This window comes from Sabethes cyaneus, chromosome 2, assembly GCF_943734655.1.
Source record: "Sabethes cyaneus chromosome 2, idSabCyanKW18_F2, whole genome shotgun sequence".
Lineage (NCBI taxonomy): Eukaryota > Metazoa > Arthropoda > Insecta > Diptera > Culicidae > Sabethes > Sabethes cyaneus.
In genome coordinates this window covers 130,418,130-130,438,954 of record NC_071354.1, presented here as the reverse complement: position 1 = coordinate 130,438,954, position 20,825 = coordinate 130,418,130, and the positions used below count along the sequence as shown (strand labels likewise).

Here is a 20,825-nt window from a genome sequence, read left to right as displayed (position 1 = left end):
AAATATGATCCTCCGAGAGCTGCTGTCTTGGCCAACGCAAACATTAATTGTTTGCCCATTACAGAGTTCATCAAACGAGACATAGTGGCGATCAGAGTTGAGGTATCAATCGCCAAGGGAAATCCGATATTATCATAGCATCGCCCCATTTTCCTGGAGACGTTCCTAAGGTTGCAACTCAAGAGGTTGCGGCGTTCGTCAAATTCTGCATAGAAGTCAACAAAGACTGTATTATCGGCTGCGATGCCAACGCTATCGCATTTTGTGGGGAAGCACCGACCAGGGGTGTAAAATTGTCAAAATTTTGCGGACTAAACATCCATGAATGGCGACAATTTGGAACCAGCCAGCGTATCGAAAATAACAGCTAATAATAGTTAAATTATAACTAAAAGGCTACGTTTAACTGCTTTCTAATTAATTTCAGTTGTTTTTAAACGAATCAACCTTTAAGTAGGTCCCAGCACCAAAGGTATTAAAACCAATGAGTGGGACATGGACAATGTATGTGATTTGACAGCCACACCACCTCGCTGGCACCGACATCAACAATCGAGATGAGTGCCTTTTAGAATTTCTCTCGTTAAACAATATCGACATTGCTAATAAAAACAATGAACCTACATTCATGAATGCTATGAGGCAGGAAGTCTTGGACCTGATCTTGTGAGAAGCTAAGAGGCAAAAGGTTTCGAATTTGTGGGTTTTGCTGATGATTTGGTCATCATGGTTCTTTGAAAATTCGACGACGTGATATCGGATAGAATGCAGAGGGCCTTGGTGTAGTAAAGAAGGCCTGGGCATCAATCCCTCTATAACAACAATTGTTTGTGTTGTTTCACTAGGAAGAAGAAACTGAAATTACAATCTCTACACCTTAAGGAAGAAATTAAATGTAGAGTCTCGTCTCAGGAGTAATCCTATACGCTAAACTATCTTGGCACGCACACTTAGATTTAATAATTAGCAAGGCAGACTGCCTTATGGGTATGTTCTAGACTGGTAGGAAAAAAATGGGTCCTCAAACCAAAAATGGTGATGTGGGTCTATACCGCCGTTGTGAGACCTAAGATAGCTTATGCCTCGTAGGTATGGTGGCCAAAAACTAATAAAAGCCACAGCTATTGAAAATTTGAACAAACTTCAACGATTATCATGCATGGCCGTAACTGGAGCAATGAAAAGCACACTTTCAAAGGTTCTAGAAGCTATCCTCCACTTACTACCCCTGAACCAACATGTTCAGTTAGAGGCTAAGAAAAGTGTCCTAACACTTAAACGATTGAAGACAATACTCGACGGAGATAAAACCGGTCACTTGAGTATCCTGAATCTTCTACCTGTTTGTCGGTCCAGCTGCGGAAATGAATAGTGATTGGATGGAAGCTAGAACCAACTATGTCATCCCATACACATTAAACGAACCCTCATGTTCGGTATGAATTGGGGAGGGACCTAGCCTCCACAGTGGTTCAATCAAGTTTTATACCGACAGGTCAAAAATGGAAGTCAAAATGGGTGCTGGAGTGTACGGTCCCAGAACAAGAATATCTGTAGCTATGGGAGACAAGCCCACAGTCGTCCAGGCAGCGATAACAGCTATAATAGATATAGGGTCAGGTGGAGCAAGACGGGTCACCTAAGGAAAGTACCCGATGCGTTTTTCTACGAATTCAATTTTAAGCAGCTTATCATTTATTTAGATAAATCACTAATAATATAAATCCAAAAATAACCAAAATAAATAAAACGAAACAAAATAAAAGTTATATCAGACAAAAAGTGAAATGTCGGAAAACTACCCTTTTGCCGCATTAACTGTTTTGTGGATAAAATATATGCCGGGCCAGCTAAAAACTTATTTAATAACAACAATAAATAAACTCAAAAATATAGATATATGGACAAACATAGAGTGCCACACAAGTCTTTTTCAGTCTAACCCATCTTGCCCCTATTGAGCTGGTAGAACAAAATACATGTTTATTTAAAACTTTGTAGTATATAACAAACTAGCTGACCCGACAAACTTCCCCCATTGCTTAGCCTGATAAAATAAAGCGGATAGCATTTAGATATTCGCCATCATTGCAAACCATTTAGCCGAATACCATTTTGCGGAACACCAATTCTCGGTTGACTATAACGCGGAATATAGAGTTTCGCAAAATACTATTTCGCGAAAAACCTTACGCGGGATGTACCATTTCACGGAAAATCTTTTCGTAGAAAGTACCATTTCGCAGGGGTGACCCAACTGAAGGAAAGTAATAGAGGTCAGTAGATCTAGGAAAATAAATAAACCTAGATAGAGGTAATCTCTACGGGGGGCTGCCCCTCACAGTGGCCGGCGCTTCCGACTGCAGGTCGCCGGCAACACTCGCGGCGTGTGGCCGTCGCACGCTGAATTATCTAATGTTACTATTGATAGTTTTTGGTGGTTAATCAATAACAAGATTAATGTTTTATGAAAGAATCTAAAATTGCTCGAATTCGATTAGTTTTTGAGTTACGCAAAAATTTCTGTTTTATTTGTATGAGAGTCCTTATCCCCCTACCACAGGGGTGAGGGGTCTCAAACCATCATTAAAAGAATGCTGGCTCCAAAACCCCCCCACATGCCAAATTTGGTTCCATTTGCTTGATTACTTCTCGAGTTATAAGGAAATTTGTATTTCATTTGCATGGGAGCCCCCCCCTCCTAAAAACCGAGAGGTGTCCAATTTCATCATAGAAAAAATTCATGCCTCCAAAAACACCCACATGCCAAATATGGTTCCATTTGATTAACTAGTTCTCGAGTTATAAGGAAATTTGTATTTCATTTGTATAGGAGCCCCCTCTCCTGAAGCGGGGAAAGGTTTCAATTCATCATAGAAAACATTCTTGTCTCCAAAAACACCCATATGTCATATTTTGTTCCACTTGCTTGATTAGTTCACGAGTTACGAGGAAATTTGTGTTTCATTGGTATGGGAGCGGCACTAAAAGCCTTTAAAGTTTTTAAGTGCTCCTCAAAAATTGTCTGGGATTGCAATTGCTTCTTACGGCAACTAAGCCAAGTGAACTCGGTAAAATTGTACTAGGTTCCTGGTCATTGCGCTATAGAGTGGAATGAACTTGCAGACGAACCAGCCAGATGTGGATCTAACCCTCCATTCACGGTTCCAAATCCATTTCGCTGCATCCCTGACTGTGTGCTGACACAACGGGAGAGCCGAACAGGCATGGCCAATTGGATGACCGTACAATCCCTCAAACAATCAAAAAAATTATAACGCCGTGTATTAGGGTTACTCAAAAGTTGACATCAAGAAATCTCAGCACGCTTACCGGTCTTGTGACAGGACATTGTGCGAGTAAATACCATCTTCGGAATCTCGGTTTCGTACAAGATAACATTTGTCGCTTGTGTAATGCCGAGCGTGATACCTCGGAACACTTGCTCTGCAATTGTGGAGCACTAATAGGACGTAGAGTGCAGTATCCCAAAAATGGTCTACCAGAGCCAAGGGAGATCTGCTTTGCGTCGCCGATCAAGGTAACAACGTTCAAAAACCAAGTCATCCCTGATTGGTACCTGTCTCGCTCCAGCTACGAGCCTATTACTTACTTAACAAGTGATAGGTAAGCTTGAAGCGTACAGTAAAAGAAATAAACGGGGCATAGCACAATAGTTCAAAATAATGGACGCAATGGTAAGAGTACTCAACAGAAGAGGGAGTTTCATAACGCAATTCTTGACAGTTATTCAAGATCAGTGTTATCGCTCAGAAGTACGAAAAATCGAGCAGATATAGTATAATAGGGACATGGCAATCGTTCGCATTATTCCAATTTTTCTCGGTGACGGTAATTGCGGCTTTTAAAAGTAGAGAGTGTTGGTTATTGGGTTATTAGGTTAGGTTACATGCTATACATGAAACTAAAACTGGCGGTTGCTGAAGGACTCAACAAACCACCTACTCATGGAAGAGAAATTAATGTATCTAAAGCAATTGCTCAGATTGAGTAATTTTTATAAAAGAGTATTTGAAATCAAAGCATATTAATAGCTAATACAATAAAAACATTAAATGCATACCTGTCTGCAAGATTCTTGTGTTTCGCAACTTTTGATGCAATTTGCAATCTATGTTCAGTAATGATTCTCTGCTCAATCGCTTGCGATAGTGCTTTTCCACTCGCGCCTCCACATATTGCGATCTCTCTAAGGCCTAACTCAAGAGCATGTTTGTCGCTTAAGGATTACTCGATCTGTATAAAACATTTCAATTAAATTATGACTGTTAAATTTTCAACCGTTAATCACCAGGTCATTGACTAATTCACAAGGGTATATTTTACGCTCAAGGATTGCAATTGGCAATCGTAAAGCCATAGCTTAGCCAGTACATTTCCTAAAAAAGTTATTTATCACAATTTGCTCCTAGTAGTTTGCGTCTCATGTGTAGTAATCCAAATATACCTGACGAATATTAAAGAAAAGATAATACCAATAATTCATACAATCAAAAAATATCGAATACTACCTATAGATGATGGTCTGCATGCAGATAGAATATATAAATTGCCTTTATTACAGTTCCAAATATACGTTTCCAACAGTCTATCCCGCAGCTCCCTCGCCGCAGTCAAGTTAAATGGAAATATTTGGACATCATTTCGCGTTTTATCCAAAAACACTTCACGGACACGTCTAAACCACCGATTGAACTGTTTAGAGCGGAAGTCCAGCACCATCCGCAATTAAAAAAATAAAACAGACAAGCTATAAATAACACCGATTACACCATAACAGTTTAGCAGTTTGTTTTTGTTAGTACACTACACAGTAAAATAATTCAACCTGTTTTCACGTACACAGAAAATAATTTAATACAATTTGTCACTTAAAGATTAGATTTTTTTTATTATTTGTTTTGCACTAACAAACTGTTCATAATATCAAAAAAAATTTAATAAAAACAAAAAAACTCACAACTAAGCACATCACTCGTGACTCAAATTTTTCGTAATGGCGGTGCGGTTTCAAATGACAGAAAGAAAAAGGGCAAAATAAACATAAAATTGTCATCAAGAAACGCGTTTCCATAGTCGGTTGAAAAGCACTAAACTTATACTGTTACGATAACCCATAAAAATGTTAAAACTACCATGATATTCTTACAGTTAGTAAGTTACCAATTTTATGGTCCTATTGACAATTCAATATTGTTATATCAAGCTGCAAAAATATTGTCATTAGAAGTATGAGAGAAAAGTCAATTTAACCACGGAAATAGTCAGCGATTTGCTTGTTGTCATAGTAGTTTTAACCACGAAACTTCTCAAGTTGACAATAATCATGGTAAGCGCTACAATATTGCAATATAGTTAAGATGACCATGCATACATGTTTCGCATTACCATGGTTTTTTTCTCAGTGTAGCAGCGATGGCAGCGACATCAAGATTTAGTTTGCCACTTACTGCTCGAGGGGTGCTCTATAGGCGTTTTTGATAAGCTATCACCCGCATGGAGGCGCTGCATAAAAAAAGTGATGAAAAGTAAAATCGCTGTCAAACTCCATACAGTTTTGAAAAAAGCTGAAATAAAATGCAGTTTTTGATTAACCCTTTCAATTGTCAGGATTTTAGATAGCGAAATATTGGAAGAAATTTGTTTATCTACGTTAAAGTAAGTGAATATATTCGAATTAATTAACTTTATGGCAGAAAAATATTAATGTTTGATTTTGTACCGCATGAAACAAAAGTACACAGAGTCAGCTGTAAAGTTTACATATCCTGGATAGAGAATCACCAATTATTTTCAGTTTTCAGTGCATTCCAATGTGTTTTCAAATGTTAACGGATTTATTTTTGTGATTAGCATCACCTGCGCCAAGAGCCAAACATATAACCTATCAGTTCGTAGACATAAATACACTTGCGAAGCTCTAATAATCTCCCGAATCAGAAACAATATATATCAAATGAAAGGAAATGCATTTTCTTACCTTTATTATCCATTTTCATCATTCCCACTGTTGTTAATTCAGTAAAATATTACTTTTAAAGTTGAGCTCCATATAGGTGCCAGTAGAGTGACTATATACAGAGTGGCGCCAAGTCATCCCAAATGTATGCAATGCGGTTTATCCTAGGTTTTTCCTTCTCTTTCCTGCATACGCGTTGGATAGGTTGTCTGCTCGATTGGAATGACACTGACAGATAATTATCATTCCAATTTTGACATTGTCGCCACTCTGTATATAGTCACTCTAGGTGCCAGCAAGCATTTTGGGAATTGCACTTTTTTTGTAGTTCCAATAATCACAACCAGGTAGCGAACGGTTGCTCTTAGTTTTGCTCGAATTCGCCTATTAGTTTTGCTCGAATTCGCCTATTGAAGGTGTTGGGGCTTACCAGATAGCTGGTGGAGATCCGGAGGATTTTCTTCCGTGTCTAACGACACGGCCCAGAAGTTGCCGATGCGGTAGAATACCTGCTGCTGTAGATTCGAGTGCCACCTTTCCAAGTGGCTAAACGGCTTACAAAATAGCGATCACCTGGATGATATCACACAGAGCACAGAAGAACTTCACTTGAATCGGAGTGGAATCTTCACACGCGATCGATAGGCTTAACTGTTGCCTAATTTAGCTCAATATAGCACAGACACCTTATACTGTGGTTGACCAGTGGCAGATTAAGAATTTTCACATTCGAAATAAGGAGAATAAAGCGATCCGTTTACTTTGGGGTTTATTACGTAACTCCTTTGTACAAATTTATCGGTGGTGGCCTAATGCCTATCAGTGCTCGATCTTCGGATCGAACGATCGTGCAGCGAGAGTGTGTAATCATTCTCACGCTCTTATCAGTGACGAGATAAATCTTTTAGATCTATTTCGTGTTAGGGATGTCCATGTTAACTTAAGCCTATTTCTCGATTATCTATATCATTATTGTTTTAGTTGGTTCAATTTAATTTAAGTGTAGGTAAGGTTTAAATATAAGTATTTTTAGATTGATTATAAGCTAAGTTTAGTTAGATAAACTAAGTAACTGTTAGATTAAGATTTTAGATTGAAGTATTTATAGTTTTACATATTTCAATTTTAAACACTCCGGCCACCTTGAACTAACTATGGGTTGGTTCAACACTATTTACACTATTTACAAATCTCTTTCTTCGTGGATGCCTGGAGAACGAAACCAGCAACACGTGACTCCTCGGCTCACTTCGTGTATTTCCGCAAGTAATGGATCATAGAAGTTGTAGAAAAACTAGTAAACACTCAGGTGTTACTCGTCGACAGCTGGGAAGAAAAAGACCAAGGTAGATTGAACGGGTACAGGTAAGGGATTGGAACCGCAATTACCTGCTTGATTCCCACGCAGACATCGAGCATCATTTGGCATGCTCTACCAGGTCTCCTTCACGGTCAGCAGAGTTTGGGAAGTCCGGAACTGGAAGCAATGCTATTTTAGCAACGGGTCTGATAACGGCATCTGACGTTGCTGTTTTGAGGGTGACCACACGGGTTATGCCATCCTTGCCAGGATGCGTTTTCAGGATTTTTCCGCGGGGCCATTGAAGTGGCGGTAAATTATCGTCCTTGATGATTACAATTCTGCCAGGCTCGATGCTAACGGGTTGCTTGCAGCCCTTGGTGGCTCGTGATTGAAGCTGTTGGAGATATTCCGGATACCATCTTGACCAGATTCTTTGAAAGCGTTTCTGCGTCACTTCCCAATGCGACAATCGGTTGTCTGGAACGTGTTGAATGCTGCGCTCAGGAACAGATTGAAAGCTGGTTCCAATCAAGAAATGCCCTGGTGTCAACACTGCCAAATCGGATGGGTCGTTTGGGAGGGGTGTGAGAGGTCTAGAGTTCAGACACATTTCAATTTGTGCAAGCAGGGTACACATGTCTTCCTGTGGAACATTGGTAGTGCCAATTTCTCTCAGCAAATGGGTTTTGGCGGACTTGACGGCTGCCTCCCACAAACCGCCAAAGTGGGGAGCCCGCGGAGGGATGAAACACCATTTTATTTCATTGTCCATAAGCCAGTTCAAGATCTGCCTTCGGTCTTTCAGATTAACCTTCCACATCTCGAAGATTCGATGAAGTTCATTTGCTGCTCCCTTAAATGCGGTGCCGTTGTCGCTGTGAATCTCACACGGTTTACCACGCCGGGCAACGAAACGGCGTAGAGCGGCTAAAAACGCTTGGGTGGACAGATCGGAGACGAGTTCAATGTGTACGGCACGTGTCGCAAAGCACACAAAAATGGCAATATATGCTTTCACTGGAGCTCGATTTCGGACTGGTGATTTCAAGTATACGGGGCCACAATAATCGATCCCGCTAACGGAGAATGGTCTGGCGGGCGTCACTCGGGATGACGGCAAGTCGGCCATACTTTGTTGTACTAACGTTGGCCTACATCGGAAGCAGGTATGACACTGGTGATACACACGTCGGACAAGATTGCGACCATTTAGAAGCCAAAACCTTTGGCGGATCGTGGCAAGAGTCAGCTGCGGGCCGGCATGTAGTAGACTTCGATGGTAGAATTCAACTATAAGCATTGACAATCTGTGGTTTGCTCGGAGTACAATCGGGTGCTTGGCGTCGTCTGGAATATTGGCATTACTGAGTCTACCACCAACCCGTATGATGCCTTCTTTAGTCAGGATTGGATTTAACCATGTTAGTGGTGAAGATTGTGAAACACGTTTGTTTGAACTGAGGTTTGCTAATTCATTCGGGAACATTTCACGCTGTGCCAGGCGACATAATGCTATATCTGCTTCTTGCAGATCAACGGTGGATAACGTTTCAAATGGATCTAGTTTGGTTTGTTGTTTGCACGCTCGAAGTGCGCGAAAATATCGCATGCAGTATGCGATGGTACGGCGAAGTTTTGTAAAGCTGGAGAATCGACTAAAGAGTTCCTCAGCGAAGGGCTTGTCGGTACTTACTACCGGTATGGCGACGACGTTACTTCGTGCTTCTGGCATTACGATAGGATTCGGAGCTGGTAGGTCTGTGACAGGCCATTGTGTTGGTGGCAGGGATAACCACTGAGGACCGTGCCACCAGAGCGGATGATCAAGAATTTCGGATGGATTTACGCCCCGGGATATAGCGTCAGCTGGATTACACATCCCTGCAACGTGATTCCAGGTGTAGGCTTCGGTGGTAGCCTGAATCGACGACACTCGATTGGCTACGAAGGTTTTCCAACGAGAGGGACTGCAGCGTAGCCACTGGAGGACGGTCAACGAGTCTGTCCAGAAATAAACTTGTGCACTGTGCGATATCTTCAGCGAATGTTCTACCTTCTTGAACAGGCTAGCGGATAAACTAGCGGCGCACAACTCCAAACGGGGAATAGTTTGCGGTTTCGATAAATGAACTACTTTGGATTTCGACGTCAACAGGTGAACCCGAACTATTCCAGCGGATTCAGATCGCACGTAGCAGCAGGCTCCGTAAGCCTTTTCCGACGCATCGGAGAAGAAATGAAGTTGGATAGTCGCCGCGTTGACCAAGGATACAAAGCGTGGTATACGAACATTAGTGATGACGTCTAATGTTCCATGGCATTGCTTCCATTCTGACTGCAGTCGAGAAGGAAGCGGACGATCCCATTCGTAAGAATTGCCATCATGCATTTTCAATGCCCACAGGCGCTGCATGAACAGCTTGGCAACCGTAATGATAGGGCCTACTAACCCTAGTGGGTCGAATATTCTGGCAATATACGACATAATCAATCTTTTTGTTAGCACGGAAGCGGGAAGTGGCATCTGTACTTTAAAGCGAAAGGTGTCATTCCTCGGTTCCCAGGTGAGTCCTAAGGTAGAAACCGATGGCTCATCGTGGAGATCTACAACTGGAGCAACGGCTAAATCCTCTGGGGGTACTCCGACAAGAACTTCGGGTGTGTTCGACGCCCACTTTTTCAACGGGAAACCAGCTTCAGCCAGCATCGCCGACAGGTCACGTCTGAGTTGGATTGCGGATTCTACTGTGTCCGCACCAGATAGTAGGTCATCCACATAAAAATCACTCCGGATTGTTGCAGCGGCTCCTGGATACTTTTCTTTGTTGTCAGTTGCAACTTGAATCAGCGTACGGGTCGCCAAGAACGGAGAAGACGTAAAGCCATACGTCACGGTTTGCAGCTCATACGTCGAAACGGGATCTTCTGGTTTATAGCGCCACAGAATACGCTGGTATGGGCGGTCATTCGGGTGGAGTAGGATCTGTCGATACATTTTTTCGATATCGGCTACGATGGCAATGGAATGAATGCGAAATCTCATGATGATAGATAGTAGATCCTCTTGGACAACTGGGCCAGTTAGTTGTTTGTCGTTCACAGAGAACCCACTAGACGACTTGCACGATGCATCGAACACTACACGCGTTTTGGTTGTTGTGCTCGATTCTTTGAACACCGGATGATGTGGCAAATAACTGTGTGGTACGGAATCATCTACTGGATCGCTAATTCTCCGCATGTGGTGCAGGGTTTCATATTCCCTCATGAAGTGGTGATACGATTCCTTAACTGACGGATCTCGCTCTAGCCGTCTTTCGAGATTGAGAAAACGGCGTTCGGCGATTGAGCGTGACTCTCCGAGTGACACGAGTGGATCATGGGTAAGTGGTAAGCGAACGATATAACGACCCGACGATTCGCGAGTGGTGGTAGCGGTATATAGATTTTCACACTGAGATTCTTCGGCAGAGTAGAGGGTGCACGGCTCGACAGTCTCTAGTTCCCAAAATCTCTGTAGAGCTTGTTCTAGATTACGATCTACGGTAGTTAGATGACAGACTTGAGGAATTTTTGTGGTTTGGACGGATACCGGTCCAGCAACGGTCCATCCAAAAACGGTCTCAATTACGAGCGGTAATCCTTCTCCTAGAGAGGATTTGCTACCAGTATGTAGCTCATGGTAAACTTCTCCACCAATGATCATATCGATCTCGGTTGATGCATGGAATCGGGGGTCTGCCAATTCAAGATTGGGAATCATCCACGTGGATGTATCGATGGGTACGGTAGGCAGATTAACCGTGGGTCGTTTCAAGATTAGAAACTCAAGCGTTGTGGTGTACCTTTGAGATCGAGAACGTATGGTAGCAGTCAACTGTCGCTTGACCTGCTTTGTAGCTTCACCGATACCGGCGACAGCAATGTCCACTGTTGTGCGACGGAGATTGAGTGCGTTGGCAAGCTTCTTGGTCATGAAGTTGCACATGGATGCGGAGTCGAGCAGCGCTCGAGCGGAATGTGACTGGCCGTTCTGGTCTACAACTAGCAGGGAAACGGTTTGCAACAGGACTATTCCTTGGGGTGATTGAACCGATAAACTGGCTTGGGGAATCGGATTCGCTGATCCGGAATTCATAACACTGGACACGGATGAAATTGGTTCTTGGATTCGTTGGTTTGGCAAGATTGCCGGCGTTGAAGAGATCTTCATGGGTGCTACCTCGTGCAGCAGAGAATGGTGCTTTTCATGGCAGGTGCGACAATTGAATTTGGACGTACAGGTCTTAGATTGGTGTCCAGAGCGGAAACAATTCCAACAAAGGTGTTTCTGGGAAACCAACTCTCGTCGTTGGCGTACGGGCATCTTTGCAAACATTTGGCATTGGAACAGGAAGTGTTTCTCTGAACACGCGATACACTGGGGTGCGTTGGGAACTTTAGCGGTTGCATTCATTGCTAATTTAAATTGCTTCTTCGGATTCGGAAAGGAACCGGCCACCTTGGTAAGGCCGGAATGGGATGATCTTTGTTCTAGATCTGTGACGAATGATTTTAACATTCTAGCTCGCTGGTAAAGGAAATCAATTAACTGTTCGTAGGTAACATCTTCATCTTTCGATGTCATTTCTTCCCACGCTCGTAGGGTAGCAGGGTCTAACTTGTAGGACAGTAAATTCACTAGCGGGGTATTCCAGTGGCATATGGGTTCTCCAAGCTTCGCTAACGCCTTCACGTGTCTCTGAAATTCATCTACCAAGTCATGCAGCTCCTGAGAATCTTCCTTCTTGACCGGTGGGAGGTCATAAATTGCTCGAAACAACTGACGTTTCAAGTATCGTTTGTTGTCATAACGTTTTAGCAGGGCATCCCAGGTTGAAGCATAATTGTCCGCGCTGATGTCCACCGATTCGAATGGCTTTCGAGCCTCTCCCTCCAAAGACTGCAACAGGTACTGAAGTTTTGCCACCGTCGGTATATCTGCATTCGAATGCACCATGGAACTGTACGTATCACGGAAAGACAACCATCGGGAAAAGTCTCCGTTAAACTTGGGTAAATCAATTTTCGGTAATCGAAGATGGAACGCTGACGATGATGTAGAAACATTTTGCATGACGGTACTATTCATCCCTGGAGGTGTATCATCACCGCGTTTCATCAGCAAGAAACCCTTTGTCTTACAAAAACGTGTTTCGAAATCAGCTCGCTCACTTAGGTGCGTCTCAAAAGTCTCAGCGTCATCATACCGTTCGATCGATTCTTGAATCTCGATGAATTGCCTATAACTTCGATCCAATGCCTCTAAGCGGATAGGAATCTGGAATACATCGGCGTCATCATCAAACTCCGTCACAAACTTTTCGACGGAATCTCGAACAACGAATAGCGCCTTCCGCTTTCTTATGCAATCAGCCAATTTCCTTTCAGCTGCCATATTGCACTAATACCACACTACCACCACAGATTGACTAAACGAAACGAAAATGTCGGAAAACGGCACGTGATCGATAACGAAATATCCTTCCCGGCGCGTCGTACCGTTTTCTACACGGCGGAAAATGACACAAATCGAACGATTTTACTCCTTCCCGTCGCGGTGTGCCACTTTCGATAACCGCAATTATCGAAAAATAACACCAATCGAACGAAAAATCCTTCCCGTCGCGGGGTGTTACTTTTTACGCGGACGATTGACCGATGGATGGCACGCGAATCGAACGAAATCTCCTTCCCGACGCGACGTACCACCCACGCGAATGCTTAAACCCACTCACCACCACCTCAATATGTGCATGCAAATGAAACGCAAGAATGTGCTGTATAATTTATTTGCAATCAGCAAGAATGGCGCAATTATCAGTATTGGCTCACCGTCCTAATACTGGCTGATCGATGCAATCGATCGGTATCAAAATGGCACCGATATGGCTTGGTTTAATGCCATACAATTCACCGGGTATTGTTCGATGCCGGCGCGTCACTTTGCCACAAAATGAACTGGTGTACTCACTGCGCGGGTCCTTCTGGTCGGGGGTCCCTCCGATCCGGTTCGAAGGACCAATTGCCTTCGGTCTTTCAGATTAACCTTCCACATCTCGAAGATTCGATGAAGTTCATTTGCTGCTCCCTTAAATGCGGTGCCGTTGTCGCTGTGAATCTCACACGGTTTACCACGCCGGGCAACGAAACGGCGTAGAGCGGCTAAAAACGCTTGGGTGGACAGATCGGAGACGAGTTCAATGTGTACGGCACGTGTCGCAAAGCACACAAAAATGGCAATATATGCTTTCACTGGAGCTCGATTTCGGACTGGTGATTTCAAGTATACGGGGCCACAATAATCGATCCCGCTAACGGAGAATGGTCTGGCGGGCGTCACTCGGGATGACGGCAAGTCGGCCATACTTTGTTGTACTAACGTTGGCCTACATCGGAAGCAGGTATGACACTGGTGATACACACGTCGGACAAGATTGCGACCATTTAGAAGCCAAAACCTTTGGCGGATCGTGGCAAGAGTCAGCTGCGGGCCGGCATGTAGTAGACTTCGATGGTAGAATTCAACTATAAGCATTGACAATCTGTGGTTTGCTCGGAGTACAATCGGGTGCTTGGCGTCGTCTGGAATATTGGCATTACTGAGTCTACCACCAACCCGTATGATGCCTTCTTTAGTCAGGATTGGATTTAACCATGTTAGTGGTGAAGATTGTGAAACACGTTTGTTTGAACTGAGGTTTGCTAATTCATTCGGGAACATTTCACGCTGTGCCAGGCGACATAATGCTATATCTGCTTCTTGCAGATCAACGGTGGATAACGTTTCAAATGGATCTAGTTTGGTTTGTTGTTTGCACGCTCGAAGTGCGCGAAAATATCGCATGCAGTATGCGATGGTACGGCGAAGTTTTGTAAAGCTGGAGAATCGACTAAAGAGTTCCTCAGCGAAGGGCTTGTCGGTACTTACTACCGGTATGGCGACGACGTTACTTCGTGCTTCTGGCATTACGATAGGATTCGGAGCTGGTAGGTCTGTGACAGGCCATTGTGTTGGTGGCAGGGATAACCACTGAGGACCGTGCCACCAGAGCGGATGATCAAGAATTTCGGATGGATTTACGCCCCGGGATATAGCGTCAGCTGGATTACACATCCCTGCAACGTGATTCCAGGTGTAGGCTTCGGTGGTAGCCTGAATCGACGACACTCGATTGGCTACGAAGGTTTTCCAACGAGAGGGACTGCAGCGTAGCCACTGGAGGACGGTCAACGAGTCTGTCCAGAAATAAACTTGTGCACTGTGCGATATCTTCAGCGAATGTTCTACCTTCTTGAACAGGCTAGCGGATAAACTAGCGGCGCACAACTCCAAACGGGGAATAGTTTGCGGTTTCGATAAATGAACTACTTTGGATTTCGACGTCAACAGGTGAACCCGAACTATTCCAGCGGATTCAGATCGCACGTAGCAGCAGGCTCCGTAAGCCTTTTCCGACGCATCGGAGAAGAAATGAAGTTGGATAGTCGCCGCGTTGACCAAGGATACAAAGCGTGGTATACGAACATTAGTGATGACGTCTAATGTTCCATGGAATTGCTTCCATTCTGACTGCAGTCGAGAAGGAAGCGGACGATCCCATTCGTAAGAATTGCCATCATGCATTTTCAATGCCCACAGGCGCTGCATGAACAGCTTGGCAACCGTAATGATAGGGCCTACTAACCCTAGTGGGTCGAATATTCTGGCAATATACGACATAATCAATCTTTTTGTTAGCACGGAAGCGGGAAGTGGCATCTGTACTTTAAAGCGAAAGGTGTCATTCCTCGGTTCCCAGGTGAGTCCTAAGGTAGAAACCGATGGCTCATCGTGGAGATCTACAACTGGAGCAACGGCTAAATCCTCTGGGGGTACTCCGACAAGAACTTCGGGTGTGTTCGACGCCCACTTTTTCAACGGGAAACCAGCTTCAGCCAGCATCGCCGACAGGTCACGTCTGAGTTGGATTGCGGATTCTACTGTGTCCGCACCAGATAGTAGGTCATCCACATAAAAATCACTCCGGAATGTTGCAGCGGCTCCTGGATACTTTTCTTTGTTGTCAGTTGCAACTTGAATCAGCGTACGGGTCGCCAAGAACGGAGAAGACGTAAAGCCATACGTCACGGTTTGCAGCTCATACGTCGAAACGGGATCTTCTGGTTTATAGCGCCACAGAATACGCTGGTATGGGCGGTCATTCGGGTGGAGTAGGATCTGTCGATACATTTTTTCGATATCGGCTACGATGGCAATGGAATGAATGCGAAATCTCATGATGATAGATAGTAGATCCTCTTGGACAACTGGGCCAGTTAGTTGTTTGTCGTTCACAGAGAACCCACTAGACGACTTGCACGATGCATCGAACAGAAGGATTACTCGTAGATTACATAAAAACCTTTTACACACTTTTTGTCAATTACCTGGTAGTCTGTTCTCTGTGGTTCCGTGTTTTGTTTTTGATTGGAGTTATTGGAGTTAGCCTGATTCCTAATACTTTGGCGACGAGGAGTTTCGAAGCTGCTTGAAATACCGACAAATTTACATAGGAAAATTTCATTACTGTTTCTCACGATGCTGGAAAATCAAGCTGCTGCCGGTCAAGTTGCTGCTGGTGTGATGCAGGCATCCTTCTCTTTTGAACCGTTCAATTCTGCAACATCCAAGTTCGATCGTTGGCTGGAACGCCTTCAAGTGTCATTTCGGATTTTCAAAGTTCCGAAGGCTGACAAACGGGATTACCTCTTGCACTTTATGGGTGGTGCAATCTACGACATACTTTGCAACAAGTTGAAAAATGAGGAGCCACATACGAAAGCTTACGATGCCATAGTTACTCTTCTTAAAAGAGCATTACAGTCCAGCTCTTTTAGAAATTATGGAAATTTTCAAATTTCTATGCCGCAAGGAGCTGGAGCACGAGTCTCAGTGACTATTTGGTAGATCTCGAAAGGTTGGCTCAAACATGCAATTTCGGAGATTACCTGGATAAGGCCATACGTAATCAATTCGTTTTTGGACTAAGAAACCGTACTCTTCAATCGCGACTGCTCGAAGTTCGCGATTTGACCTTGGCAATGGCAAAAGAGATTGGATTCGGGATGGAAATGTCTCACCGTGGCACTGACGAAATGCGCGGTTCCCGGCCAAGGACGGAAGTGCAACATATCGAACATGGATCCAAGAAAATTAAAAAGAAGAACGTTTTCCAGTCGACGAATCATGCTAGTTCGAGCAAAAGTTCCATTCAGGCAGGCAAGCGAGATAAACAAACGAAAGTTTGCAATCGCTGTGGGGATGCTGATCATTTCGCAGATAAATGTAAACATAAAGCTACTGTCTGCAATCACTGCAAGAAGAGGGGACACCTGGAGAAGGTGTGCTAGGCCAAACAGAGGAACAAGAAGACGAACGATGCACATCACCTGGAAGAATCTTGCACCATTAAGGACGTTTTTCACCTAAGCGCTGTTCGAGGTTTTGCTGGTAAATTTCTGCTGGATTTGGGTGTTCACCGGAAGAAGCTGACATTCGAGGTTGACAGCGAGGAATTCACATTGCCACTGTACGTCGCGGAATCTAACAGGCACCCCATGTTGGGTCGCGATTGGCTACTTGCTTTAATTTAGATTTAAATGGCGTATTCAGACCCGGTACTCATTCGGTTTCCTACTGTAGCGGATCGGATAAATCCACCGCTAGTGCGTTGAATGATTCGCTTAAAAAATTCTCACATGTTTTCGATGAACGAGTAGGTAAGATATCTGGTGTACAAGCTTCGCTGAGCGTTCGAAATGGGACAAAGCCAGTGTACGTGAAGGCAAGACCGATTGCTTTTGCTGTTCGGGCCGCTGTCGATATGGAGATCGACAAGCTGGTGAGTGATGGTATCTTAGAAAAAGTGAACCATTCAGAGTGGGCCACTCCTGTCGTTCCAGTGAAAAAAGCTGGCAGTAGGGTACGATTATGAGGTGATTATAAAATCACATGGAATCCAAATTTGCTTGTAGATGACCATCCGCTTCCTACTGTGGAAGAATTGCAGCCGTTGCAGGAGGAAAACGGGTTTCAAAGTTAGACCTTTCTCAAGCGTATTTGCAGCTTGAAGTTCGTTCGGAAGATAGGGACGTTGCTTACGTTGAGCACTCATAGAGGTTTGTTTCGTCCTACCAGACTCATGTACGAGGTTGCTTCCACCCCAGCCGTGTTCCAACGATTAATGGAGCAAATCCGTCAGGGTATTCCGGGTGTTACCGTATTTATAGATGATATTCGCATCACCGGCCCTGATGATGTCACGCATCTACTTAGACTACACGAGGTGTTCAAAAAGTTGGATGAATACAATTTGCGAGTGAATCGGGAGAAGCGTGACTTTTTCTGCGACAGAATCGAGTATTGTGGTTACATGGTAGATAAAGAGGGGATTCACAAAGTGCGTAACAAAGTCGATGCAGTACAGAATATGCCAGTCCCTAAAAATAGGGAGCAAGTGCGATCCTTCGTTGGGTTAATTACTTATTACGGTAGAATTTTCCCTAATTTAAGTTCGATTCTGTATCCACTCAACAATCTATTGAAAGATGATCTACGTTTCGTTTGGAGTACGGAGTGTGAGAAGTCTTTTAAGTTCGTTAAGAAGGAAATGCAATTGGATCGCTTCTTAGTGCACTTCCAGTGGTATTGGCCACAGATGCTTCACCCTACGGAGTAGGAGCGGTCCTCAGTCATTAATACCCTGATGGAACTGAGCGACCTTTGCAGTACCCAAGGAACAATTTTTGCTTATTAAACGTTTAACCGACAGCTTTTATTCAGCACATGCTGTATAGCTGCTTTTCAAGTATGTCTAAACACCTCTGTTCAATGCTTATACAGTTGGTTTTGGAGAATTTAAACAGCACAGTGCTGAATATGGGCGTGGAAGATACGTTTGTATGACTGTTAGGCAACGTACAGTAAAACGTTTATTCAGTACGTATAGATATGTTTATTAAACTACTGCTGATGGCACTGAAGCTACGTTTATTCCACAGCAGTTCAACATTTAGACAAGCAAAAAGAAAAAAATATGTAGGAAGTATTTATTTTATTTTGTGGGTTTCGTTATTTTTTATATCCATTTTTGTATTCATATTATTATGATTTATAATGAGAGACTTAGTAGGAATACCATTATACTTATTTCACTCATCCGGATTCGAACTTACATCCTGTCAGTCGGAAGCCGTCGACGAACACATCTGAGATAATCTGACATATGATGGGCACCGAGTTTTTAGCCGATGTAGATTTACAAGTTTAAGTTTGTCAAGCGTGGAACAAACCTCGACTAAAAGATATTTAGGCGCTGAAGAGTAGCTTTTTAAATCATGTTAGGTATCTGCTGTACAAAATTACGCTAGAAACATTTATTCAGCGCATATTAAACAATTATAAACTATTTGTACTAAGCTTTCGGCTAGCTGCGAAAAAATGCGACTGTTCATTTGTGATGAGTTAGCAGCAGAAGTAGTTTGTGCTAGTGCCGCAGAGGAGCAGTAGTTTTGTCACCCCGTCATTACCTTACGCAGATTATCCGGAGCTAATCGCTGCTTTAACCCGCTCGCTGTCTGTGCACATCTATTTGTAATCGGCTTGGATCTAAGTTTTTTCATCCAAAAAACAGCAGCGGATGGCACGAGAAGGAGTGGGGTTTTCACGCACCAGCAGCGGGAGGTGGCAATGCGATTGCGGTGCTACCAGCCAGCAGTGGTGGCATCGTCACTATGCCACCCGACCTTTGCTATTCTTAATCTATCAAAAAAACAAATAAAATAAAGTGGGCGTAATATAAATTTGAATTATAAATTATTAAGTGTAAAGTATAAAGTGTCATTCAAGTTATTGGTGTTATTGGTTGCCATCAAGCACATTTAATTCCACACCTGCTCTTAGAGGTGCTGCTGCTAATACGTTTGTACGGCAATTATTCAACTCTTATTACACACAACATTCATTCCACTCTTATTCCACTCTTTCACCACACTTGCTCTCGACACTTGCTGTTGATTCGTTTGCTCAACGCTCATTCCACACTTATTCCACTTTTATTCCACATTTGCTCTTAGCAATGCTCCTGATACGTTTACACAACGTTTAATCCACTCTTATTTAATTATTATTCCACAATTGCTATTAGCAATACTGTTGATGCGTTTGCACAACGTCTATTAGACATGCATTTCCATGGTTGCCTTTTAGCAACCGGTATTCCGCACCTGCTCTTATACCTGCACTCTTATTCCATACCTATTCCACAGCTACTTACCGCTCTGAAAGTTACAACCAAAACAAACTTTCAGAGCGGCAAGTAAACAGAGTGCAAATTGTCGAAAATCGGCAGACTTTTTGTAGGTGTTTGACGATGTTGCTGTGTAAATCTATTACCCAGTGATTTGTAGTGACCGATTTGTGTTCGCAGGTTTAGTATACAATGATCCTGCAATGGAATCTCTGGTCCCAAGACCAAGTGTTTCTTCCCCCACGGACCTTTTGATTGGCATTGTGAAGTATATTTTGGACGGAGCAATCGACAACGTACGAAATGGAGACACGTATCGGTTCTAGTTCTCCTGCTAAACGAACTGTACGCCACAGGATTTCGGAGTTTCTTCAAAGTAGTTTTTTGACGTGCAGTTTGTTGTCGGTAGTGATAAGGTGCCCGCTCAATGATTATCGTACGATTATAGTTTTTGAGGGCCAGAAAGTGCTTTATTTTAAAATTGAAAAGAGCTGAGTTATTTATTTATTAATAATTTCATAGTGTTGTTTATGTTATTGGTTGCCCTCAGGCGTCTCTTATTCCACCTCTCTTAGCGATGTTACGGATACGTTTGCACAGCGCTTATTCGGCATGCATTCTCTTAAATGCTTTTAAGCGACCAATATTCCACACTTGCTCTTAGCGGTGCTGCTGATACATTTGTACAACGTTCAGTCAACTCTTGTTCCACACTTACATAACAACCATAGAGACAGTGTAGATGTTGGTTAGAAGCTAGAAAAAATATGGAATATGACGTTTACACAACATATATTTCAGCAAATTAGTTTATTTAGCACCGGATGCCACTACACAACTCTTATTCCACATCTGGTCTTTTAAGTGCTGACGTTTTGTTCCTTGGGTATGCTTCTTAAACTCTAACCCGAACTCAGCAAAGATATTCGCAAATTGATAAGGAGGCTTATTCAATCATTTCGATTATCGATCTGGTTGTGATGTGTGTAGACGGTTATAGTTATAGAGGGTTAAACAAAAATAACACTTTCATGTTTAAACACTTGACTAAGAAAACATTTTTCAACGTTTTGCTCCGATGATGAAGGCATAGTTCTTCGAAACGTCAGCTGAACGTAAAATAAAGTTTTCGTAAGAAACTCGAGACCGAAAAGCCACATCTCTTCATTACTAAGTACAACTCAATGATGGGCGTGTCTGGAAACGCCACATA

The 20,825-nt window shown here is 43.2% G+C and overlaps 2 protein-coding genes across 2 annotated transcripts; both read right to left on the bottom strand.

The window, feature by feature from the left end:
- Positions 1–7,398: 7,398 nt before the first annotated feature.
- LOC128735996 (uncharacterized) lies at positions 7,399–12,720 on the bottom strand. The gene has a single exon (XM_053830482.1). The coding sequence runs from the start codon at positions 12,718–12,720 to the stop codon at positions 7,399–7,401; it is 5,322 nt and encodes a 1,773-aa protein (XP_053686457.1).
- A 543-nt stretch (positions 12,721–13,263) lies between these two features.
- LOC128735994 (uncharacterized) lies at positions 13,264–15,555 on the bottom strand. Its single transcript, XM_053830481.1, has one exon. The coding sequence runs from the start codon at positions 15,553–15,555 to the stop codon at positions 13,264–13,266; it is 2,292 nt and encodes a 763-aa protein (XP_053686456.1).
- Positions 15,556–20,825: the final 5,270 nt, after the last annotated feature.

Coding starts and splice junctions, on each gene's coding strand:
- LOC128735996 (XM_053830482.1), bottom strand. CDS start 12,720: ATGGCAGCTGAAAGGAAATTGGCTGATTGCATAAGAAAGCGGAAGGCG.
- LOC128735994 (XM_053830481.1), bottom strand. CDS start 15,555: ATGTATCGACAGATCCTACTCCACCCGAATGACCGCCCATACCAGCGT.